The sequence below is a fragment of the Bos javanicus genome, chromosome 4 (genome assembly GCF_032452875.1).
Source record: "Bos javanicus breed banteng chromosome 4, ARS-OSU_banteng_1.0, whole genome shotgun sequence".
NCBI lineage: Eukaryota > Metazoa > Chordata > Mammalia > Artiodactyla > Bovidae > Bos > Bos javanicus.
In genome coordinates, this window is record NC_083871.1 from 65,559,190 (window position 1) to 65,585,516 (window position 26,327).

At 39.3% G+C, this 26,327-nt stretch overlaps 1 protein-coding gene across 1 annotated transcript in view; it reads right to left on the bottom strand.

The window, feature by feature from the left end:
* The window catches only part of ITPRID1 (ITPR interacting domain containing 1), a 116,320-nt gene extending 91,733 nt beyond the window's left edge, over nt 1-24,587 (bottom strand). Inside the window, exons 1-4 of the mRNA XM_061414197.1 lie at nt 24,455-24,587; nt 10,943-11,103; nt 9,623-9,671; nt 9,257-9,300 (exon numbers count right to left, since the gene is read on the bottom strand). Coding sequence (XP_061270181.1) covers nt 9,257-9,300; nt 9,623-9,671; nt 10,943-11,102 — 253 coding nt within the window. The 5' untranslated portion in view covers nt 11,103; nt 24,455-24,587. The remainder of the gene's footprint in view (nt 1-9,256; nt 9,301-9,622; nt 9,672-10,942; nt 11,104-24,454) is intronic.
* Nucleotides 24,588-26,327: the final 1,740 nt, after the last annotated feature.

Consider the following 26,327-nt stretch of genomic DNA (forward strand, 5'->3'; position numbering starts at 1 on the left):
TGGCTTCACAATTCTACTCAACACAGACCCTGGCTGTGCACCACCCATCCCTTCCCTGGAGCCTGAGATGATATTTCTTTGCCATGTCTGTGCTAAGAAAAGGTGATACTCTCTTTCTGGATTTTAAGGCATTTATAAATTGATCACACCTTATTTGACAGAAAAATATCTCCCTTTGCTCCTAGCATGAGGCCTTCTCTCCAGTTGTACCATCTTCTGCATGCTTTCCTGCACAAATTCAGTTTACTTCTGCTTCTATGCCTTTGTTCAAGCTCCTATTGGTTCCAGGAAATGACATTATCATGCTTTGTCTCTTTATTTTTTCAAAACTATACTCCTCTTTGATTGACTAGCTCAAGTCTCACCTTTTCTTTGGAGATTTCCCAATCTGAATAAATCATCTTTATTATGGACCAGTTTTTACTAAGATATCTTTATGTTGACTAGGTTTAGGGAAATCAGCTGTGTTAGAGATGATTCTTGCCTCAGTGATCTTTACAATTTTGTTAATAAGATGGATCATATCTTACTAATTTGAGGCAGTACAGACCAAGTGTCATAAGCATAGAAACTATGATGGATGTGACTGGTGTTCAGAAGGCAATTTGAGTCTCTTAGGGCAGATGTCAGGAAGGGCCTTACAGAGGACATGGCACTTGGGTAACATCTCAAAAGAAGAAGGAGAGGTAAACAGAACAAGAAAGACTTTAAGACAGGAAAAACTGGATGAAGAAAGAGAATGGACTAGGGATGTAATGAGAGGAGATAAGACTAGACAGTCTTGTAGAAAATTGGTATAGGTTATATTCATACTGTAATGGCCCTGAAAAGTCAGAGTAACATACTTGAGAGCAGGAGTCATATATTCTACATCTTTGCATCCTTCACCTTGCACGATTCTCTGCTTTGAATGCTTTCATTTGAAAAGCATTATTTTTCAATATGTTCATCTCTAACACATTTTCTAATGATGTTTTCAAAGGGAACATCTATTATGTTACACTGGATTTACTTTAACCTATTCCTATAATATAGGTCACAAATTTAGAACTTGATTTAGCAAGTGCTTATTATTAAAAAAATTCCTCTGGAAAGGGATAGGTTTACTCTTCAGGGACCTCTCTGAAAAACAGTGAAGAAATGTCTAAATAGTAAAAATGGCAAATGAATTAAGCACCTATCATGTAATCTATGGCACAGAGCAGAACGTTGACAGAACCTGTCTCGTGCTGTTGAAGTTGGCTCTACTTTTTTCACTCTCAGTTATGTGTGGATGTGTTATTAAACAAGAATATGGTATATAAAACTGCATGTCAGCTCATGCTTTTGGTGTACATGTCTGCCCAGGTAGCATCAGGATGGTGTGCTCCACAGGCAGACAGAGCTGATGTCAGATTTGTACTCTGTGTGGCCCTGGGTTTGCCACACATCAGCTCCTCCTTCCAAGCTTTCTTATACAGTTTTACAGTGGAATCTGGGAATAAGGGTGAGTCAGCAGCCTAAGAAGAGGACCCTTAACATCCATGACCATGATCCCTGTAGCACTACCAGTGACCCCAAAGAGGCTCTGAATGTCCTACTGTGTCTGTGGTTAAAGGAAGGTCTGTGGATCCTTATGGAGCCCAAGCCAAGAATCTGACTTGTTTGCCCGTGAAGTTGGTGACCAAGAGGAGTTAGTCTGCACCCATTGATGGTGGTTCTTAGAAAGGAAAAAGAGAAGGAAACTGAAGGATGCCCATGGGGCTCTTTCCTGTAAGTTATCCATGTGTCCTGATCAGAGGTTCCCTGAAGATACGTAAAAAGGAGACTGTGGGACCACTCCGCTAATATGCCCTAATGTTTGTCAGAAGACAGGGCAGAAAGTACAAAACCATGCCTTGCGAAGACTCGTGATATAAGTAGTATGGGCAGATGTCCAACTTTTGGTAACTCTTGATATTCATATGGAAAGAAGGAGCAAGGGCCTAAAGGTAATTTTCATAAAAGGAGCATCCCAAATGATTTCTATCAGTAAGTGAACCTGGGTAAGCAATGTTTCAATGAAAGAGACTTCAAAGTCTCTTGAGACTTTGAAGAGACTTGAAAGAGACTTCAAAATCTCTCTCAAAGCCTCAAGAGACAAGGCCCTAGAGGGAGATCCAGGCTCTGCTGATAGCTCTGGGAAGCCAGGGAAAGTGTCACAAGCACCTCAGGACCTCTTGGTCACCGGATCATTCCCATCAGCCAATACACCTGGTGTAATAGCTCTCATCCCCAGAAAAAGAACATCTTTTGTCTCTACCTCTCCTCCAGCTCTCTTTTTAGTCACTGCTCCCTTTTGCCTCATCACTCCTCCAGATACTTTTCTGTCTCCACTTCCTCTACTCCCATTTCTCACTTGAAGGTCATATAACTGGCCTTTCTCTCCAACTATTCCCCTGAAATAGCTCTTTTCAAGGTCACCAGTGACCTAATTGTCAAACAATTCTCATTCCTCATCATATATAACCCGTTAATGACAGTTGACAGTGTTGATCATCCCCTCCTTGACACCTTAACTTTACTCATCTTCCAGACACTTTTCTCCTTTTCCTCATTTTACTTCATGACCTTCTCCTCCTCTTCCTCCCTTGCTGGGTTTTCTGTATCTCTCAGGCTTCTTCTCTGTCTCTATGCACTTGCTTGGTGACCTTATTTGAACTTCTGGGTTATCATCATCTATATGCCATCTAGACCCAAACAGTTATCTATTAATTCCTTGACTTTCCCCCTGAACTCGAGATTGGTATTTCCAATCTGTACTAATATATCCCTATTTTGGGCTTCCCTTGTAGCTCAGTTGGTAAAGGATCTGCCTGCAGTGCAGGAGACCTGGGTTCAATCCCTGGGTTGGGAAGATCCCCTGGAGAAGGAAATCTCAACCCATTCCAGTATCCTTGCCTGGAAAATCTCATGGACAGAGGAGCCTGGTGGGCTGCAGTCCATGGGGTCGCAGAGTTGGACACGACTGAGCGACTAACACTAACACTAACTAATCCCTATTTATTAGTATCTCTTTAGGTTTCTATTAGGTATTTGAATCATAGCATGCCTAAAATTGCATCTTTTATCTCAAGCCTGATTCTTCTATGTTCTTCCCATTCCAATAAATGATCATGCACCCTGCCCAAATGCTTGGGCAAAATTCACTGCGATCATCCTTGGCTTTTCTTTCTCTCTTTTATATTCTATATCCACAAGCATATCCTCCCCTACCTATATTCCAAATATATCCAGAATCTAACACTACTCTCTGCAGCATTTGCTATTGCCGTGGTCTATGCCCTCATCTTCTTTCCATAAGTTATTTCCTTAGCCTCCTAAGGGGGCTCCCTGGTTCCACCTTTTCTCCAACAGAATTTATTTTCCAAGTAGCCACTACAGCTGTCCTGTTAAAAAGAACCAAGGCTATGCCACTACTTTGTATAAAACATTATACAAATGTTTTTGTATAAAACATTTTCCCTTTGAGTAAAAGAAAGAATTTTACAGGGATATAGCCCTAAATTATGTGACCTCTGAATAGTTCTTTAACTCATATCTCTTTGCTGTATTCCTTGCTCACTTAGCTGCAACTATTTAGGCCTCCTTGCTATTCTTAAAATACAGAGAGCACATCCGCATCCCAGGGCCTTTGCACATTCTGTCTCATGTGTCTGGAACAGTTCATCCTACAAATAAGCAAATTCAGGTAGCTGCTCAAAGGCACTTTATCTGAGACATTTAACCTCACTGTCTATACTCCTGGCATATTATATATTTATTTTTTTTATTGTGTCTATCTCCACTGCATCTTTTTTCTTCAGTATCTCCAATATTAATGGAGTATCCAGTTTGTACGAGGCAGTCTATGCATATTTGTTAAATAACTGGAGAATGGAATAAAAGGGAATCTGTCAGAAGTTTTGTGTACTTATGGGTGTGGAAATGGAGTTGATAGCATATTTGTTCTCTAGTCTCCAGACTAAGTCTAAGACTCAAAGAGAGATATGGGTTGCAGGAAGAAGCTGAAAGTTGATTCCCATCATGAGTTTTGCGTGACCCAGAACATTAGTGATGCTACCTAGATCCACACATGCAGTATAATAGAAAAGAGTGTCTCCATAAATTCTGTAAGAATTGGAGCACCAGAGGAACACAAGAAGAATGGACACTCAGGAAGTGATGAGACATGAACTGTCCATATGTTGACACCCAGGAAATTCTGTTAGAGTAGAAGCAGTGACAGTGGAAGTCAATTCTTTCATAAAAGAATGTGAGGCATCTTCTGTTGGCTCCCAGAAATACTAATATTTACAGGGGATACTTTACAATAGACCCTGTGACACCAAGATAGAGGCAATAATCTCTCAGAATTGGTGGACTAATTTCATTGTAATGTAATGTTTACCCACAGGCTGGAGAAACCTGAGGCAAATTTGAGTTATAGGAGTTATTTATAGATTAATTTCAGAATATCTTTTTATATCTTCCTCTATATGTTTTTTAGTTAACAATTTAAAAATATTTATGCACCTCAAGTATAAATGAAATAAGGTTTTATCAGTATAAAAAAATCCTAAATTTAGGAAGTGTCCCTTTTTGCTATCCAAACTTGGCTCACAGAAATAAGGAAAGTCTAGGGAGAAAATTAACAGCCACAGATTTACACCGGTATGTGGTATACTGGTTTCTGGTAAGAAAAGAATAAACTTTGAAATCAAACAGACTTGAGTTCAAATCACGTTTCCACCTCTTTGGCTTTATGTGGTTTTGGGAAAATCTCTCAACTTTACTGAGTCTCTGTTTCTTCAGTATTTAATGAAATTAATCAATCACCTTGTTTGAGGAGTACGTCATAATAGTTTTCAAATATGCAATAAGCACTCGATATATGATAATTATTACTCATAATACCCAGAATTATTATAACTTTTGAGACTGATATGTATAGAGATCAGAAACCTAGTGAGCCTCAGGAAAAAAAACAGAATTTTCCAACTATTAAGCATTCATTTCTTAGTCATGTCAATTTTCTAAGAGCTTAGTTTCTTATAATTTAAAATTTCTAGAGTTAAGGTAGAATGACTTATGACTTGCCAGAAAATTCTCTGATGCATCTTTTTTGTTTTTAATTTTAAGATCCAGATGTGGCCATTTTGTATTTCTACAGATTTGATTGACATTTAAAAATTAGCATTGTCTCACTTTAGAAATTTTAAGTTCAAGAGAACTGAGCTGTGGCCCTGAAAGCTGGTACAAGAGTCAGAAGAGCTGGGAGGGGAAGTGGTTGCCAGGAAGCTGACCCACTCTGCTAATGCTTTGACTTTTCCAGCAGGGATGCTGATGCAGAGCTTTCCTCCCAGGATGCTCCCAGGGGCATCCATGCATAACATGGACAGTAATTCATACTGTAGTCTAGAGAGGCCACGTGGCTGCAGAGTCAGACAGACCCATGTTCAAATCTCAACTCACTTTCCTCCTGACTGGTTACTTTGAGCAAGTTACTTAACCTTCCTGAGCTTTATTTACCTCTTTGCAATAGTTAATAATGATGATATCTGCCTCAGAAGATGGTTCTGGTAAATGAGATAATATGCATATAGGGTACCTAGCCTGTGTGCCCTTGACACATATTAATTTCTTTCTCCTCTGAGTTTTACTGAAGACACTGAACTGCCAAGGGTTAAGGGGCCTTACCTAGCATAACGGTGGTGAAAAAGATGGGCCAACCAGATTCCAGCTGAACAAAAATTAGAATTTAGGGAGCCACAGAGCATCATGAAAGCCAAAGAATCACCATAAGAAGCCAAGACCTGACCTTGGCCATCTCAAAACAGAGGAGGAAATCAGCAACAGAGCCACTGAAACCTTATTCCACCTCTTCATTTTATCTGAGGCCCACTAGAATGCTTTCCATGAGAGGTACAGGGTCACGTGAAAGATGAGTAGGCACTTGGATGTTGTTGCTACTTTAATGAAGAAAGCCTCAGAATTATCACTGAGAGAAGCAAACAGCAGAATGATTTCTACTTGTAGTTGGTTGAATAGTATCCACCCAAATTTCACTTCAGTATTTGAAATGTCACTTCAGAATTTGAAATTTCACTTCAAAATATATCCTTTATCTGGAAACAGGGTCTCTGCAGATATAACTAGTAAAGATGAGGTCATACTGGGTAAAGGTGAGACTTAAACCCTAAATCCAATGACTGGTGTCCTTAAGAGAAGAGAAGAAGACTCAGTGGGGAAAGTCAGCCATGTGAAGACAGAGGCGGAGGATGCAAGGATGAAAGGGATGCCAGGGTTGATGGGAGCCATGAGAAAGAGACCAGGCAGGCCTCTTCCCTAGAGCCTTCAGAGAGAGAATAACCTTGCTGACACTTGGTTCAGACCTTCAGCCTTCACAACTGTGAGAGAATGAATTTCTGTTTTTAAGCACCAGTTCAGTTCAGTTCACTCGCTCAGTTGTGTCCAACTGTTTGTGACCCCATGAATTGCAGCATGCCAGGCCTCCCTGTCCATCACCAACTCCCAGAATTTATCCAAATTCATGTCCATCGAGTTGGTGATGCCATCCAGCCATCTCATCCTCTGTCGTCCCCTTCCCCTCCTGCCCCCCAATCCCTCCCAGCATCAGGGTCTTTTCCAATGAGTCAACTCTTCACATGAGGAGGCCACAGTACTGGAGTTTCAGCTTCAGCATCAGTCCTTCCAATCAACACCCAGGACTGATCTTTAGAATGGACTGGTTGGATCTCCTTGCAGTCCAAGGGACTCTCAAGAGTCTTCTCCAACACCACAGTTCAAAAGCATCAATTCTTTGGCACTCAGCTTTCTTCACAGTGCAACTCTCACATCCATACATGACCACTGGAAAAACCATAGCCTTGACTAGATGGACCTTTGTTGGCAAAGTAATGTCTCTGCTTTTGAATATGCTATTTAGGTTGGTCATAACTTTCCTTCCAAGGAGTAAATGTCTTTTAATTTCATGGCTGCAGTCACCATCTGCAGTGATTTTGGAGCCCCCCAAAATAAAGTCTGACACTGTTTCCACTGTTTCCCCATCTATTTCCCATGAAGTGATGGGACCAGATGCCATGATCTTAGTTTTCTGAATGTTGAGCTTTAAGCCAACTTTTTCACTCTCCTCTTTCACTTTTATCAAGAGGCTCTTTAGTTCCTCTTCACTTTCTGCCATAAGGGTGGTGTCATCTGCATATCTGAGGTTATTGATATTTCTCCCGGCAATCTTGATTCCAGCTTGTGCTTCTTTCAGCCCAGCATTTCTCATGATGTACTCTGCATAGAAGTTAAATAAGCAGGGTGACAATCTACAGCCTTGTCATAGCCACCAAGTCTGTGGTGATTATTTATGGCTGCCCTAAGAATGAACACACCACTCTATATCATAGTGGGATTGTGGGAGTTTTTTCATGATTTTCCCTCCAGCAGAGACTCCTTTCCTTTCTCTACTTCAGTTCCTTTTGGTTTCACCATAGTTTTCTCTCTGAAACACTCCTCATGACCTTCAGGTCTCCAGTTTCTGCTACTACTGTTGTAGTTTCTACTTCCTAGTGCAGGGTTTGGCTTCCCTGGACTTGGGATGCCTTGAGCTCATTGTGGTAAAACCAGCACCCAGAGGGGCTGAGAGGATGCCTGCCTGCAGGCTCCTCTGCCCACCTCTAACCAGCTATGACTAAAAATTGTGGCACTTGACCACTCAGATTCTTCACCTGTGAAACATAGATGAACACCAGCCTTGCTAGGCTATTGAGCTTAAAATATGATAGATGAGGAAGGGCCTTGTAAAAGTGAAGGCTCAATTAAACTTGTAAGAAGCTATTCCATTATTATTAAAAACCTTACTAAAGATAAAGACCCTGCGAAATAGAAACTGTGTGTGTCTGATCTCAGAGTCATTTTGTTACCCCTTCTTTCCTCCAGGTCTTCACCTCATGCCTTTATTTAATTGACTTGATTCAGAGGAGGAAGGTCCATGATTTGTCTTAATTCCTGGGAAATGAAGTTTCTAATACATTTACTGACAACCCCAGAACTGGTTGCCAGACCTGTCACTATAAACTGGGAAAGATGAAATATCAGACGGATCTGAAATGCTGGCTATATGTCTTAACTTCTTGTCTTTTCTTGAGAATGAACTATCAATAACAAAGGTTCTTAAATTCAACTTATTGGCAAGCATCTTTAGAGATTTTGGCATCATGAAACTTTCATATTTAAAAAAAATAAGCTTGGCGAAGGAGGAAATTTTAATGATATACCTAGATTTTAAAGTAAAAATTCTTAAATTTAAACTGTCTTGTAGCAAATGGTCAATCTTAATTTAAATGGCAGTGAAGAAAGTGAAATAATTAAAACCAGCCAAGTAAGTAACAATTAGAATAATAATTTTCCCTCTAGTCATTAAATTCTTGTTTTATGTCATTTTTACATACGTTATTTAGGGCATTTCATCAATTTTAAAACACACTTTTTTTCACATTTTAACAACTATGAAATCAGGATGTGTCTGGTAGTCAGTGTGGCCTATTATAATGCCTAGTTATAATCGACATGGATGGTTGTTTTGTTTTCTTATCTGAGTGGTACTTAAAATGTGGGTGCATTTTACAATTGAGGAGTCTTACATTCTAGGAAATATTATATTTGATTTAGTGAAGATGGAAACTCTGAGACCTGTAGATAAATTTCTTTGTCTTCTTATAATGTTCTATCAAATCCCAATGTAACAAGTGTGCCACACTTTCTGCCTCAGAAATACATACTTGATATATACACTGTTTGCTATAGAATTCAGTCATTCATTCTTTTTGAGAACAAATGCATCATTAGAAAGAGAAGATATAATTTTAAGACTGAAGGGTAGAAACTAGATTTAGAAATAAAAATACAATACAGTGTAAGGAAATATTAAACAGTTTCATTTCCATAATCACATCCTTGCAAAATATCTTTACAGACCCAGCTAGTTTTCTGTTAAGAGTCTGAGCTAACGATATGGGCAAGAGTTCTGGTTCTCAGTCCCTGATCTGCTGCTTGATAACACCTATCCTTTCTGAACTTGTCTTACATATTACACAAAATGATTGAGCTGGATGGTTTCTGAGATCTGTTTCATTTCTAGGAATCTCTGATAATTCTCATTTTAAAAAGATTTAGTCAAACAAACATTTTAATACATCTCCTACTCAGGTCCACAAAGCATAACTGCTTTTGGGTTCTCTTGTCTTACCAATGTGGTCGACGACTGGCTGAAAGTTTTCATTAACAGAGACACTATAAAGAAACAAAAGTATTGTGAGTCAAACAACAAAATTATGCTAAATTAATTTTTAATTAAACAGACCAGAGTAAATGAAGAGCTAAGCTTTATGACAAGAGGACTTTAGGAAATCAGTGAACAGCTAGGAACTGAAATAGTATTATTCTATTTTGTACTTTTAAGTGGATATATAACTTTTGCAATAAAAGATTAGTCCTTCAAACACCCAGTTAAAATGAAAATTCCTACATGTCACACCTTGTCCCAGGAGGGTTACCCATATGTTTTCATGGATCTTTGCAAGAAGGATGTGCAAGGGCATAAAGAAACACTTACAAGAATCCAGAGTCCAGCCACTGCTGAATAATTTCTTGTTTGGAATCTTCTACAAATGAGAAACAGACCAGTCAGTCAAAACATAACCAGGTGAAGAGATATCAGCCCATTAGTTAGCCACTACCCAATAGGTCCATTTCCTAGTATTTAATTACATGTTTCTATAAGCAGAGTCATTTTTCCCCCAAGGCAAAACTTCCTGTTTTCCATAATTGGCTTTTCCTGAGAATAAAGTATAAACTTGCCAAAAGACTATAACTTAAAGAGAAAGAAAATGTGAAAAGGAATAAAAGAGCAAGAGATGTAAGAATAATTTTTAAATTACCTGGTGTGATACAAAGGCTGAAAAAGCATGGAAGATTTTTGCCTTTCTCTCGTTGAATATGAATCACGTGGAGCCTCTCCTTATTGAATCACATTTACCTAAGGCAGCTAGCCAGTGATGTTTATTTGCAAGGAGTTCTCTGCCAGGTTAGAAAGTAAATTTGCATTCATTCCAGGGGCAAATTGCACTACAGTCCCAGAATTGCCAAAGGCACCCTGTGTTATAAAAGCATCAGTCTTTTAAGGTGGATCTTTGTCACTGGCTCAACCAACGAGTCAAGAGTCAAAAAGGAAAGGCTATAAAAGCAGTTTTTCCTGTAAACATTTGTTTCCTTTCCAGTTGGTTACAGGTTACTCTGGGCTTATTTTCTCTGACTTTATCCTAAGAAGCAGTAAGATACATGAATTACTCCCTCACAAGGTGTCTGGTGAACCAAAAAGGCCAAGGTGACATGGGAGATGCTTAGTCTTCAACTGAGTTACTGTGAAGGGATAGAATAAATTGGTGGTGGCAAGGAAGAAAAGCCATCAAACAGTAACATCATGAACAAGCAAATAAGAAATCACAGTGAAAGGACAAAAGTTTTCTTACTACTCTTTAAACGATTAAAATTAGTAGCAACACCCTGTGCAAGGCTCTGCAAATAAGAGCCTTTCAATAAGATGTTTGATGTCCTGCAAGAAGTCTCATATCTCTGGCATGAGCTCCACAGTTTTGGGGTCCTAGGGGACTTAGAATGAGGGGACATAGGAGTGGAAAGGGAGCCGAGTTCATTCTTTAGTTGGTCTGTTTCTATTAAGAAGGTTTGTATTTTAAGTGTCTGTAGGTGAAGTCAGATGTGCCCATTTCATAAGTTTTTGGTTATCATACCAGCAACACTGGCATCTTAACAGTCAAGTCCTTGTTCCAAAATCATTTGCCCCCAGCCCAAAGCTCCACATCCCTCACCACTCATAATAGGTTGGTTTCAAATAACCCTGATGGCCTGTTCTCACCCAGCAGGGGGTTGGTGAGACTGTGGCCCTCCTCCTCAGAGCCAGGGGGCAGCTGCTCATCCAGGGGAGCCCATGCCCGCTTGGTGGACTTCAGGATGTCTCTTCTGCTCTTTTCCTGGCCTCGTTGTGACTTCTCCTCCATCATAAGAGAGTAATTCATGCTAATTAAAAACACACACACACAAACAAATGAGACACAATGAGTTCAGCTTCCAGGCTTGGTTCAGTAAGATGGAGAGGACCAGAGGGCTCACAATCCAATGAATGGATCCAGCTTCACAATTTCTGGGAGCCTGGCTCATATCCAAGCAAGTTCCCTGCCTCAGTGCAAGAACTGTTTCTTTTTCAATGGAGACACAGCTGGAGGCCAGAGAGTAACAGCCTCACCCTTTATCCGGCCACATCCACACTCTGGAAGATTCAATCTAGTGGTCTAGTGGATGAGAAGCAAAGAAACTGGACTGGAGAGTGCCCCCAATCAAGGAGAAAATTTAAAAGCATTGATTAACATAATAAGTATCCTACAAATCTGCCCAATAGTTACATCTATAATGATATGTTTAGAGACCCAAAATGTAAAAAATGAGGAGGGTGTTGGCAATAGATCAACCTGGCTGAATCTCATCTCTGCAACTTATTGTGTGGCCTTGTACAAATTGTATAATTTCTCTGCATTCCCTTATTTTTAATTGGGGGTAAATTGTACTGAATTTTAATAACCTTTAACCTCAGCAGAATATTTATTATGTGCTAGATTCTATGCTGAATTCTATAATCTGTTATTTAATTTAATTGTCAATGAAAGAAGTAATCTAATTGTCACAATTTTGTAGTAAATTTAAGAGCAGTGGGGTTAAATTGCATACCCAAAGTCACACAACAAACAAGATTCAAACCCAGGTTCTGTACTCCAAACATGCTCCCATGCCTATTAAACTGTGTATGAGGCTTCCCTGATGGCTGAAGTGGTTAAGAATCTGCCTGTAATGCAGGAGACACAGGTTCAATCCCTAGGTCATGAAGATCCTCTGGAGGAGGGCATGGCAACCCACTCCATTATTCTTTTGTCTTGTTTTTTAAATATAAATTTATTTATTTTAATTGGAGGTTAATTACTTTACAATATTGTATTGGTTTTGCCATACATCAACATGAATCTGCCACAGGTATACACGTGTTCCCCATCCTGAACCCCCCTCCCTCCTCCCTCCCTGTACCATCCCTCTGGGTTGTCTCAGTGCACCAGCCCCAAGCATCCAGTATCCTGCATCGAACCTGGACTGGCAATTCATTTCATATATGATATTATACATGTTTCAATGCCATTCTCCCAAATCATGCCACCCTCTCCCTCTCCCACAGAGTCCAAAAGACTGTTCTATACAGAATCCCATGGACAGAGGAGCCTGGTGGGCTACAGTCCATAGGGCTGCAAAGAGTCAGACACAACTGAGCATGCAGATTCATGCTCATCTACCCTAAAGGATGGTTGAGACAATTGGGATATTAATAAATATATTATGCACATGATATAAGAAATATAGTCTGCCCCCATCATTTCATTTGGCTTTTATTAACATCATTTTGACCTTTATTAATATTTCCTATCGTAAGAAAGGAGACAGAAGCCTAGGGCAGTTGTGTAAATTGTTTAAAATCACCAGACTATTAGCACATTGAGAACAAGGGCCTTCTTTACTAGCTGGTTGTCAGTATTTGAATTATCAGCAGATAGTAGGTGCTAAATAAATATGTACAAAATTAAAATAGCAAGTGCAGCAATCAGAGAAGAAAAAGAAGTAAAAGGAATCCAAATTGGAAAAGAAGAAGTTAAACTGTCACTGTTTGTAGATTATAAGATATCACATATGGAAGATCCTAAAAATGCTACCAGAAAACTGCTAGAACTCATCAATGAATTTGGTAAAGTTGCAAGTTATAAAATTAATACACAGAAACCTGTTGTATTTCTATATACTAACAACAAAAGATCAGAAAGTGAAATTCAAGAATAATCCCATTTACCATTACCTCAAAAAGAATAAAATACCTAAGAATAAACCTACCTAAGGTGGCAAAAGACTTGTACTCTGAAAACTATAAGACGCTGATGAAAGAAATCAATGAAGACATAAACAGATGGAAAGATACACCATGTTTGTGGATTAGAAGAATCAATATTGTCAAAATGACTATCCTACCCGAGGCAATCTACAGATTCAATGCAATCCCTATCAAATTACCAATGGCATTTTTCACAGAACTAGAACCAAAAAAAAAAAAAACTCAAAATTTGTAGAGAGACACAAAAGACCCTGAATAGCCAACACAATCTCAAGAAAGAAAAACAGAACTGGAGGAATCAGGCTCCCTGACTTCAGACTTTTCTATAAACTTACTGTCATCAAAACAGTATAGTTCTGGCACAAAAATAGAAACATAGATTAAGGGAACAAGATAGAACACCCAGAAATAAGCCCATGCACCTCTGGTCAATTAATATATGACAAAGCAGGCAAGACTACACACTGTTGGAAAGACGGTCTCTTCCACAAATGGTGCTGGGAAAACTGGACAGCTACATGTAAAAAACATGCAATTAGATCATTCTTTAACTCCATACACAAAAATAAGCTCAAAATGGAGTAAAGCCCTAAATGTGAGACTGGAGACTATAGAACTCTTGGATAAAAACATAGGTAGAACACTTTCTGACATAAATCACAGCAGTATCTTTTTCAATCTGTGTCCCAGAATAATGGAAATAAAAACAAAAATAAACAAATAGGACCTACTTAAACTCAAAAGCTTTTGCACAGCAAAGGAAATGATAAACAAAACAAAAACACAGCCCACAGGTTTGGAGAAAATACTCGCAAATGATGTGACCAATAAGGCTGCTGCGCTGTGCTCTGCTAAGTCGCTTCAGTCGTGTCCGACTCTTTGTGACTCTATGGACTGTAGCCTGCCAGGCTCCTGTCCGTGGGATTCTCCAGGCAAGAATACTGGAGTGGGTTGCCATTGCCTTCTCCAGGGGATCTTGCCCACCCAGGGATAGGACCCGTGTTGCTTATGTCTCCTGCATTTGCAGGCAGGTTCTTTCCCACTAACGCTGCCTGGGAAGCCCTGACTGATAAGGGATTAGTCTCCAAAATTTACAAACAGATCATGACGCTGTTTGTAACAGCATCAAAACAAACAACCCACTCAAAAAGGTGGGCAGAAGATCTAAATAGACATTTCTCCAAATAAGACATACAGATGGTGAATGGGCACATGAAAAGACGTTTGGCATTGTCAATTATTAGAGAAATGCAAATCAAAACTACAATGAGATATAGCCTCACACCAGCCAGAATGGCTATCATAAAAAAAATTCCACAAACAATAAATGCTAGAGAGGGTGTGAAGAGAAGGGAATCCTTTTACACTTTTTGATGGGAATGTAAATTGGTACAGCCACTATGGAGAACAGTATGGAAGTTCCTTAATAAACTAAAAATAAAGCTACGATATGACCCTGTAATCCCACTCCTGGGCATATGTCTGTAAAAAAACATGATCCAAAAGTAAATTTGCACGCTAATGTTCATTGCAGCACTGTTTGCAATAGCCAAGGCATAAAAGCAGCCAAAATGTCCATTGACAGAGGAATGGATAAAGAAGATATGGTATGTGTATACAATGGACTATTACTCAGCCCTTAAAAAGAATGAAACAATGTCATTAGCAGCAACATGAATGGACCTTCACTCTGTGTCATACTGAGTGAAGACAGTCAGATAGAGAAGGAGAAACATAGCATGACATTCTTTATATGTGGAATCAAAAAATAAATGAAACATATTATATTCCTTACAAAACAGAAAAAGATTCATAGACTTAGAGGATGAACTTACGGTTGCTGGGGATGAGGAAGGATGGGGAAAGGGATAGTTAGGGAGTTTGGGATGGACATGTACACACTGCTATATTTAAAATGGATAACCAACAGAGATCTACTGTATAGCATATGGACCTCTGCTCAACGTTACGTGGCAGCCTGAAAGGAGGGAGTTTAGGGGAGAATGGATACACGTATGTGTATGGCTGAACCCCTGCGCTGTTCACCTGAAATTATCACAACATTACTAATTGGCTATACCCTAATACAAAACAAAACATTAAAAAAGTTAAAGTAACAAAACTAGAGTACAAAACCATTAAACTTGACTAAATTCTTTCCAAGCATCTGTCTGCAATTGTGTTAGTTTATTCTTCAGGTTTAAAGAAATGACTGAATAGTCAAATACCTACTTCAAGCATCATGTCTTAAACCCCTAAACTTCTGCACAATCACTGATAATATGACACGGAGACAATCATTCCTAATCAGTGTTTTAACAAGTCAAGTTGTTCAGATTATTATAAACATTTGAATATTTTTATTTAATTACAGGTGAGCATTCTATAAGCAATTGGCAATAAGAGTTTTCTTACATGCTTTATATACTAAAATTCTGTTGCTCACTTGTATAAATATACAATTATTGTTGCAATAATAAATTACTGCAAATTATTATTTGGGATGACTGCTAACTTTATGTTTAAAAAGCAATTATTAAGAAATCTCAATTAAAAAAAAAGAAATCTCAATTAATTAAAAATAAAAGCAGAGGGTGGACAGTTAATATCTATATTAATGGTGGGCCTTTAGCCAGCTAATTTTGGAAAGTTAATTTTAGAAATGTTTTCTGGGAGCAAATAAAGGTTTATAAAAATTTCAGTGATAACATAAGACAGAATACAGAGGTGATTATATTTCTAAACTATAGAATTATTTCATACACTAGAACCCATAATATGACAAAATAAAATTTAGAAACTACATTTAATGTTAGTTATTTAACTTTTGAGTAAAAAAGTTCTCTCTGGCAATTGCATTTTGTATGTGTGAATTATAAAAAAAAGCATCAACTTTGGCACTGCAAAATCTCATAAGGAGGAAACCCCCAAAATCATGCTCAACAACATTCATGAAATATCAGACTCAGTAAAGGATCAGGGTTTGAAGAAAAAAATAATGTATGACAAAAGAGTAAGATTCCCCAAGTAGTCTTGCTCCTTAATTAACCTAGCGGAAAGTCAGTTTCTGTATAGCAAAAAGATTTTGCTTTGTAGTGGGACCAGGAGGTGGTAAGCAGATCTGACCTCAAATTGCTGCTTCTGTCCTATAAAGTGGAATTGTCACCTATCGACTACTTTTTCAAACCTGATACTGTAAAAATCATCAAAACTTTAGATCAAGCTGCTGCTTTATACATACGTCCCCCAGTTTCCTTTCGACGATGACATGTGTGACCTCAGACACCAGCCTTGCACAGCCAGTGAGGATATGCTCCCTGCCAGCTCAATTGTACTTGGCCTTAGAATAGGAAAAAGCTTGCCAAGGAAAGTGGGAACTCTTGCTAAAAGCAGAGGTCAGGGACTGGTTTGTAAAGAAAAATTCTTTTGTTCCCTCTGTTTTAGTGGATGCCTTCCCAGTTAGTAAACAAATCTGCTTCTGGAAATGTATTCTCTGATGCTTGGATGACCTTGCTTTGGCTTCATCCACTGGCTTGACCCCCCAGGGCAGTCTCTTGGAAAAGGACACAGATAAAGCATGATGCGCTTATTTGCTTCAGTCGTGTCCAACACTTTGAGACCCCATGGACTGTAACCTGCCAGGCTCCTCTGTCCATGGGATTTCCCTGGCAAGAATACTGGAGTAGGTTGCCATTTCCTCCTCCAGGGGGTGTTCCCTATCCAGGGATGGAATCTGTGCATTTTGCATTGCAGGCAGATTTTTTACTGCCGAGCCACCCAGGAAGCCCCACAGATTAAGTGGCAGGCTCAAATAGTCCAGTGGACTGACAGGGTAGAAGTTATGGCATTGGCCTCTGCTGACTCCCCTAGGTTAACCCAGTGTCCCCAGGACCACTTGGAACCTAGGTCTTGCCTATTCTGACTTACCCAAAGTGAATTCTCATTCTGAATTATGTTGTCTTTTGTGCTGGAGAGATCCTTCTCTCTTTTCAGATCCCTGGTGTTCTGATCACTGTTGTTGTTGTTTAGTCGCTAGGTCCTCTCACTCTTCTGTGACCCCTTGGTAGGTAACTTGCCAGGCAAGCATACTGGAATGTGTTGTCATTTTTTAACTTCATGAGATCTTCCTGACTCAGGGATCAAAACTGAGTCTTCTGCATTGGCAGGCATATTCTTTACCACTGAGCTACCAGGGAAAACTGGTATTGAGTCCCCAATGCAGATTTCAGGTCCATAGGTTCGGAATAAGATTCTTGAGATGCAGAATAGGGTATCCCAGTTACTTGACATCACCACACACATCGCCACTCAAACTTATAGGCATCTTTAACTTATTATGTACCACACCGAATTCTTCATTCTTTCTTTGACTTCTACATGACCCTCCCACATATCTGCCTCTATTACAGTGTTCATCTCAGTAAATGGTACCACTATTCAAGTAGTTGCTCAGGCCAGGAACTTGTGAGTCTTCCTTAATTTCTCTGTTCCTTTCACATCTCACATCAAGCCACTAAAATTAAGAGAGCAGACAGACAGGCAAAGGAGTCCTTATATATCAGACCAACCACCTTCACTGCTATCAACCTGATGTGAAACAAAACTTGTAGTTTTGCTTGGAGCATAGGGAATGATCCCCATCCACACCTCCCATTCTCTTTATAATGCACTCAAATCAGCTTAATAATGGTCAACTATCGGTTCTTATCCTTTTGGAATTTTCAGCAGCACTTGTTATAGTTGACCCCTTCCTCTTGCTGCTGCTGATGCTGCTAAGTCGCTTCAGTCGTGTCCGACTCTGTGCGACCCCATAGATGGAAGCCCACCAGGCTCCCCCATCCCTGGAACTCTCCAGGCAAGAATACTGGAGTGGGTTGCCATTTTCTTCTCCAATGCATGAAAGTGAAAAGTCGAAGTGAAGTCACTCAGTCGTGTCTGACTCTTTGCGACCCCATGGACTGCAGCCTACCAGGCTCCTCCATCCATGGGATTTTCCAGGCAAGACTATTGGAGTGGGGTGGACCCCTTTCTCTTAATTGGGCTTAATTGGGCTTCCCTGGTAGCTCAGATGGTAAAGCATCTGCCTATAATGCGGGAGACCCAGATTCAATCCCTGGGTCGGGAAGATCCCCTGGAGAAGGAAATGGCAACCCACTCCAGTACTCTTGCCTGGAAAATCCCATGGACTGAGGAGCCTGGTAGGCTACAGTCCATGGGGTCACAAAGAGTTGGACACAACTGACTGACTTCACTTCACTTCCTCTTAATAGAAGCAATCTTTTCTTTTGTTTTTTTGAACCACAATTTCCCAGATTACCTATCTTACTCAAAGCTTTTTTCAAACTCTTTTGCTGGTTTTCTCCTTTCCAGCCTCTACATTTTGAGTGGGATTTACCTCAGTCCTCAGCTACCTCTTATCCTCTCCATCTATATGCTCTCCCTATATGAGTGTAGCCTTGATAGCTACTTGTTAATTCCATAGTGTAAATACTGTTAAAGCTTTTACATTGCTTTATAAGTCTGCTTACACATCAGTTTAACCACCCTGAGTTTTTCTTCAGGATAGAGATCTTATCTCTCAAATCAAAATTATGTGAAAAAGATATGCAATGTATGTTTGTTGAATGAATGACTGCCAACAAGGCACTGACAATATCAAAGAAAATCTGGTTATGAAAGCATTAAGAATGGTTTAACAGTTAAACAACTTACCAGAAATAGGCATACATAATCAGACAATAGTGCATTACGGATCTGAATTTTAAAAGCGATAAAGTTTAATATGTATATTCATGCACACACATATGTACATGTGCATGCATGATAGTCGTGTCTGACTCTTTTGTGACCCTATGGACGGTAGCCCACCAGGCTCCTCTGTCCAGGGGTTTTCCAGGCAAGAATACTGGAGTGAGTTGCCATTTCCTACTTCAACATACACACACATACACACATACAAACATATAACAACCATTTTGAAGCAGGATTTTCTGTCATCACTTGATGCCCCTTTCTGCCATTTTGGCCAAAACTATGAGTAGATACCTTTTTTAACGTTCTCTTATGAGCGTTCCAACAGCTAACAAGCAGATGAAAGATATTAATTCATCACCAGGAAAATAAAAATTATAATTAATCCACAGATAGTTAATTTGTGTATGATATTGGACATGTAGTTTCAAGTTTTCTTGGAAACTAGTTTGTTCTTGCATAATATGAGAGAATTGGATGAGATGAGATAATTTCCTAAGTTGATTACTCAGTTTCTAGCCTCCGCATAGACTGATATTTGACCAATGGAGCTCACATTTTAAAAATATTTTAAAGCTATATTCATCAAAACTATAAAAGTGAGAAGAATAAAACATTGTTCCTATTACTCATAAGTTTGGAAGACCACTCAAAAACTCAAACAACAAACCCAAGCCAGGAATGCCCTTCTGCTCTTCCTCCCTATCCAAGTATTAAAGTCCCACAAACACTTGTAAAGATTTCAAATGATTCAGTGAAGTAGAGGCAGAGCCTGGGGAATAGAGTGTTCTGTCAACACTCTGTTGGGAGGAACAAGCAGTCTGTGGATGACTTGTTCTGTGGGTGGTTTCCTCCCACCATGAAATATGTGAAGGGTGTTCACTCCTGCCATTTAGGAGCAAGCTGGATTTAAAGACAAGGCAGTTGTGCCCAAGTTGGAACCCAAAGTCAGTTCTCTTGGACTTGGAGTTTTCCTCTTTTGTTGGGGAAAATAATTAAAAGATTATTGTTTCAAGAATCATATACACAGCTTCCCAGAAACCTGAAATGACTTTGAGGCTGGTAAAGTTGGATCAAATCATTCACCTACAGCTAGCTCTGTCTGTGCCAATCCCCTTTCAACTTCAAAGAGGTCTTTATTTCTCAGTGATTCCCTCTTTTGTCATCATTTCTATTCTTGTCTTCTCAACATTTTCTTTGCTTCATCCTAGGGAAGGAGAATGAAAGGATGTAGGGCATCTGTGCTCTACCTTGGGTCTTCCATCCCAACAACATTGCAATCTAGGTTCCTTCATGTGCGTTATATTCTGGTTGCACAGAATTACTTGCTGTTCTCAAATGTGTCCTTGTCTCCGGTCCCTCTGGGTGCAGATCCTTCTACATTTCTGCCCCTTCTCTTTAATGGATACCATCTCACTGAGCTCAAGCAGAACTTATTGTGTAGAGCTTTTTCTCATATCGCTCTCCACTCCCAATCCAGCCTGCTTCTGAAGCTCACACCAACTTTAGCACTCTTCATACTCCTTTTAAGCAGTTTATGTACATTTCTGCCTTTCCCACTCAGATAAATGGACTTCTGGGAAACAAAGACCATGACGTACTCATTTTCGTATCCATGATACTTAGTCTAGAGCATGGATAATAGGTGATAAGCAATAACCACTTATTGAACGAATTAATATTTCTGACCCTGGGCTCTGTCTTTGCTCAAAATCATGGGAATTGTGACTTGCTCATCTTTGTTGCTAAGTCACTTCAGTCATGTCCGACTCTGTGCGACCCCATAGACGGCAGCCCACCAGGTTCCCCTATCCCTGGGATTCTCCAGGCAAGAACACTGGAGTGGGTTGCCATTTCCTTCTCCAATGCATGAAAGTGAAAAGTGAGAGTGAAGTCGCTCAGTCGTGTCTGACTCTTCACGACCCCATTGACTGCAGCCTACCTGGCTCCTCCATCCATGGGATTTTTAGGGAAGAGTACTGGAGTGGGTGCCACTGCCTTCTCGGTCTCCACTGCCTTCTTCATCTCTATAGTCTCCATCATTTCAGGCAAGGTATATACACTAGTAGTCGCTCATGGAAGCACACGATATAAATGAACTGTAAGTTAAATTCAATGATGACATCCACTAATTCAATTTAATATTATACTACCCACTGTGTACAAAGAAATTTTGAGGAGATTATAGTATAAGAAATAGTATTTATTAACTAAATATCATGAAGCAGAAAATGCATTTTAAAAGAAGTACAATACAGCTGTTCACAAAAATTAAAAGAGGAAGATGTTCATTTAGGGGCATAAGAAAAGGCTTCTTTGAAGCGAAAATATGAATTCTGGCTCTTGAAGATGGGATAATGGGTAGGCAAGCATTCCAGACAAGTGGTTTAAAATACATGTAAACAATAATAGCATAAATTTTACCAAAGGGCAATTACCTTGTGCCTTTGCAACAATTAAACAGATGTTCTTCAATGTTAACTTACTGAAATCTTGTGTTGTCTTATCTGTTGCTGTGATGATTAATTTTATGTGTTGTCTTCACTGGGCCACAAGATACCCAAATATCCAGCTAACTATTATTTTAGGTGTGTCCGTGAGGGTGTTTCCAAAAGAGACTATTAGCGTTGGACTCAGTAGACTGAGAAATGCAGATTGTTCTCCCCACTGTGGATGAGTATCAGTCAATCTGCGGAGGGCCTGAATAGAAAAGGTAAAGGAAAAATTCCTTCTCTCTGCCCGACTGATTGAGTTGGGACACGAGTCTACTCCTGCTCTGGAGCTGGGATCGACACCATTGGCACTCTTACAGCACAAGCTTCTGACTCTGGTTGGAACCTCACCACCAGTTTTCCTGGATCTCCAACTGGCAGACAACAGATCATGGAACTTCTTGGGTTCCGTTATTGTGTGAGCCAATTCCTTATAACAAATGTCTTGGTAGATAGATAGATAGATGCAGATATAGATATTTCTGTCTCTACATGTATCTATGTCTGTATCTGTCTGTCTGTCTATCTCTCTGTCTCTCTATCTTCTATTTCATTTCTCTGGAGATCTCTGACCAATGCAGATGTTTATTTCTCTGAAGAGTAGTTTTAGCTGGGCTCTATCACACTTTCTTTCCATCTACCTTTTTTATATGTGTATAATTTTATCTATTCCTGGCTGTGATTTGTCTTCAATGCTGCATGGGCTTTTCTCTAGCTGTGGTGAGTGGAGGCTACTCTCCAGTTGCTGTGCACAGACTTATTGTGGTAGCTTTTCTTGTTGTAGAGTTTGGGCTCTTGGGCATGTGGGCTTCCGCAGTTGTGGAGCATGAGCTCTGTAGTTGTGGGCTATTGACACAGGTGCAATAGTTGTGGCACATGGGCTTAGTTGCTCCGTGGTATGTGGGATCTTCCTGGACCAGGGATTAAACCCATGTCTCCTGCATTGGCGGGTGGATACTTAACCACTGAGCCACCAGGGAAGCCCTGCCTTTCTTAATACCTTTGCAAAATGACAAGTCCCACAGTTTGCTATAAGATCCTCAGGTGCATACATCTCAAATTTAAAAATACATTGTTATACAATAAAAGTTGCATCATACTGCATATTTCATATTTCATTAGAAAACTATCATGATGGTAAAGATCTTAATTACATAAATGAGCTGGTAATGAAGACATCAAGATTTAACCCAGCTCCTATGTCTAAATTCCCTTTCCTTCCAGACTATTTACTGAGGCAAATTCTAGCAGTATTCTTTACTCTTCTGATATCAGAGAGATCATCGTCATTCTTGCTTTTCCACCGTGATCATAACCATAGAATCTCAGGGAATGTAGCAAAGGGAGTAGATCCTATTCATTATAAATGGACTTAAGAAATGATCATGATATTACAACTTTGTACCCATTGACTATGTTTGGAAGACAAAATCTTCCTGGATAAAATGTGTACATGCAGAAATAAGTTATGTATTCAGTGTTAAAAAGATTCTGCATTAAGGCAGGAAGGCTTTGTATTATTTTCTACAATTGTATGTCAATATACAATTGTTTCTAAATTAAATATTAACTAAAAAGCAATGAATAAAAGAAAAATACAGTCCTAAACAAGTCATCAAAATAAATTTCAATAGCATTAAGGATTTAATTTGAAAACTGAAATAAAAAGAGTCCTAGAATAAATTATTGGTGAACATTCTCCTAATCTTACGGTGGTAAAAGTCTAGAGAGAAATGACACCAAAGGCAATGAAGGGAAATCATGATGGATTTGACCAGATAAAAATCTAAAGTTTACTCTATCAAACATAGTAGACATGTCAAAATGTTTACAAAATGTAAAAATACTTGCAGTATATGTGACATTAAAAGTTTTCATAACATTAACGTATGGCATGCAATTAGAAATCAAAACATATACACATGGAAATAGAAGCAGTATAATAATCAGGCAGTTCAGAAACAGAAAATCTATGAATGACTAAAAACATAAAAGTCATGCTGTTGCTGCTGCTGCTGCTAAGTCACTTCAGTCGTGTCCGACTCTGTGCGACCCCATAGATGGCAGCCCACCAGGCTCTGCCGTCCCTGGGATTCTCCAGGCAAGAACACTGGAGTGGGTTGCCATTTCCTTGTCCAATGCATGAAAGTGAAAAGTGAAAGTGAAGTCGCTCAGTCGTGTCCGACTCTTAGCAACCCCATGGACTGCAGCCTACCAGGCTCCTCCATTCATGGGATTTTCTAGGCAAGAGTACTGGAGTGGGGTGCCATTGCCTTCTCCATAAAGGTCATAAATCTTACTAATATTCAAGAAAAATGAAAACTAAAAGGAGAATGAATTACCAAATTAGATTCTCAGATAGAATTTATTATAGTGAGAATACCTGCCTCATGATTATTTTTGACTATTCCTTCTTCCTATTAAGGTTTGAATCCCAATAGTAAATCATTTCCTAATATAGTATATATAGCAAGAAAATGGTAATTAGGTGATCTTTCAACGAAATTTTAGGGCAAAAGGTTTGTGGTAAGAAAAATGAATACTTTTTTCTTGTCCTTTTAAGTCTTCAGTTTTCATCCCTAAATCAAATAGTCTGGCTTAGCACTAATTATATAAGGTGTTTTGTTACATTTAAATTTCAGATTAAAAATAAATAATGTTTAGCATAAGAATGGATCCTGCATTATTTAGGACATATTCACACCAAAACAAATTGCTATTTATTTAAAATTCAAGCGTTACAGGGTGTCTGGCAAGCCTATCCCTGAATCAACTTTCTCTACTCTTGCAAAAGAAGTTTTCACTTCTACAGCAGTTTCCACCCATACCAAAAAAGGTCACATGGCCAGAGCACATTAGGCTCAGTTTTCATATTCACTAAATTCACGGATTAGATAAAAGCCAAAGGCTTTTGGCTTTATCCTAATGTATTAAATTTCCTTCAGATAGTAAGGAAAAAAAGAATCAAGAGATCCAAGATGCAGACAACAGATACCAAAGGAAGGAAATAGAATTTCTGTATCTCATCTTATGAACATTGCTTGAAACAATATTCATGATACAGGAGAATAAGGTAACCATTTTGAGCCTAGAGCATTCCCATCCCCTGTGTTTTAGACCTTTGTGTGTTAATGGCAGTCACCCAGGAAGTCACAGGGATGCAGAAATCATCCAGGCCAGAAACCATGGCAATTAGATTGCTTACCTTATTGCTAATAGTCTTTCTTCCCAGGAATTACCCAGTCACACAGCTGCAGGTAAAAAAAAAAAAAAAGTTTCAGAACATGCCACAGCTGCCCTTTAATTCCTACTGAGAGAAAATGAGAACAGAGAACTAATATCCCCTCCCCCACAGGCTGGAAACAAATAAATTATGAAAGTTACTATACCAGAAGACAGGAGTCTCAGCAGAGAAGTGGCCCTTGGAGTTAACTTGCTGTAGTCATTCTCAAAAAGTGTTTGGAGAGGTTTTGGATGCTTTCCTGGCTCCTTGAGCATCACAGCTTCTAACACTAAATAGTCTTTGTGACCACAGGACTGTGAGCTAGGTTTATATTTGTGCCTATTTAAAAGTAGTCAAAGAAAGCCAGGACAGTCTAGTTGCCAAGATCCATGATCAAGGTAGGGATAAAGATATATAGTGATTCTCTTTAGTCTCCCCTCTAAGGAAAGAAAGCAGCAAAAAAGTACTAGTGAGGAAAAGAAGAAGTTATTAGTAAGATGTCCTGGACTCAAAAGAGTGTGTGGGGAATAGATACAATGGTTCCTGCTGCGTTTTTATTTCTATGAATCCTCTTGCTGTCCCTTTAATACCCTCTGACCTGCTGGCAGTGACATCAAGTCTGAATATAGGACTGGAAAGCACTTCACTGAGGAAGTAAAGCAAACTTGTCTTCATTTGGTTACCATGGTTATGGTACTGAGTGTTAACAACCTGATGATTTGCATTGCAAACCATCATTGGAAATGAGGACAGGGGAACTTGATATTCTGGGTGGAGAGGTTCAATTCTCAAGAACTTCTACTGGAAATTTTCAGAGTAAACAGAACATAAATATATACACATACTCCCAAACCCATAAGGAAGAGGACCAAATTCTAAGGGCTAACAGTCTTATCCTCCATGGTATTTCAGTATCTATGAAGTACTTTAGTTGAAAGATCAGACAGTTTCATTATTGAAAGGTAAATAAGCACATTACTAGCCTCATTTTAAAAACTTAAATTTCACAGTCACATTCAGCATGCATTCTTATGAAGGACATAATGCTAAAAGCATTCCCTAAAAATGATTCTATCCTTGAGTCATGCCTGCCAGCAAATTTTCTTCATTTTGAAAAGCTGCATTAGCAGAGTTTTAAGTGATGGAAAAGACCATGTGCATTTCTAATTACATTTAATTTCAAACAAACAGGAGCCCCAATATGTTAAAGGAAAGTGCTGAGGTTACCTTCAAGGGCAGTAAGGTGACAGGGCCTCATCGAGTCTTCCCTCTCTCTCTATGACAGCTAGTGAGGCTCCTCTGCAGAGCTCCTAGTGTCAATGAGTAGAATCTGAACAGCCCTATAAACTGGTCTGAAACCTACCCTAAGAGAAACCCTTGTCTCTTCAGGTTCTCTCACCTCTCCACCACCAGCATCTGAGATCTTTACTCTCATAAGCCCAGGAGTCTCTAGAGACCTGAGATACCACCACAGCCTCCTTTTCCTCCTGTGGGCATCCACAACCCATTTAACCCTAAGAAGACCAGAAACTTAGTCTTTGACAAAGGCTAACTCGCAAGGCATACTGTAACTGAACTATCATATCCAGAACTACACTTGGAAAATGAAGTCCATATTTTAAGTTCTCATTTTAATATAAGTGATTTTTAAATAAAAGTAGACATGTAATTGCATCCCAAGAAACCATCAGTTACTCATATTTTAGTTAGCCATTAGCTATATATATATTGTTTATGTAGATAACTTATTGGGAGGTTGCCGTACACGATGCGTTGAAATCTGCATTATAAATTAGGAGGCTAGGACTGGATCTTAACCAAACTGCTACTAAAATGGTCCTGGGAAAATCAATTC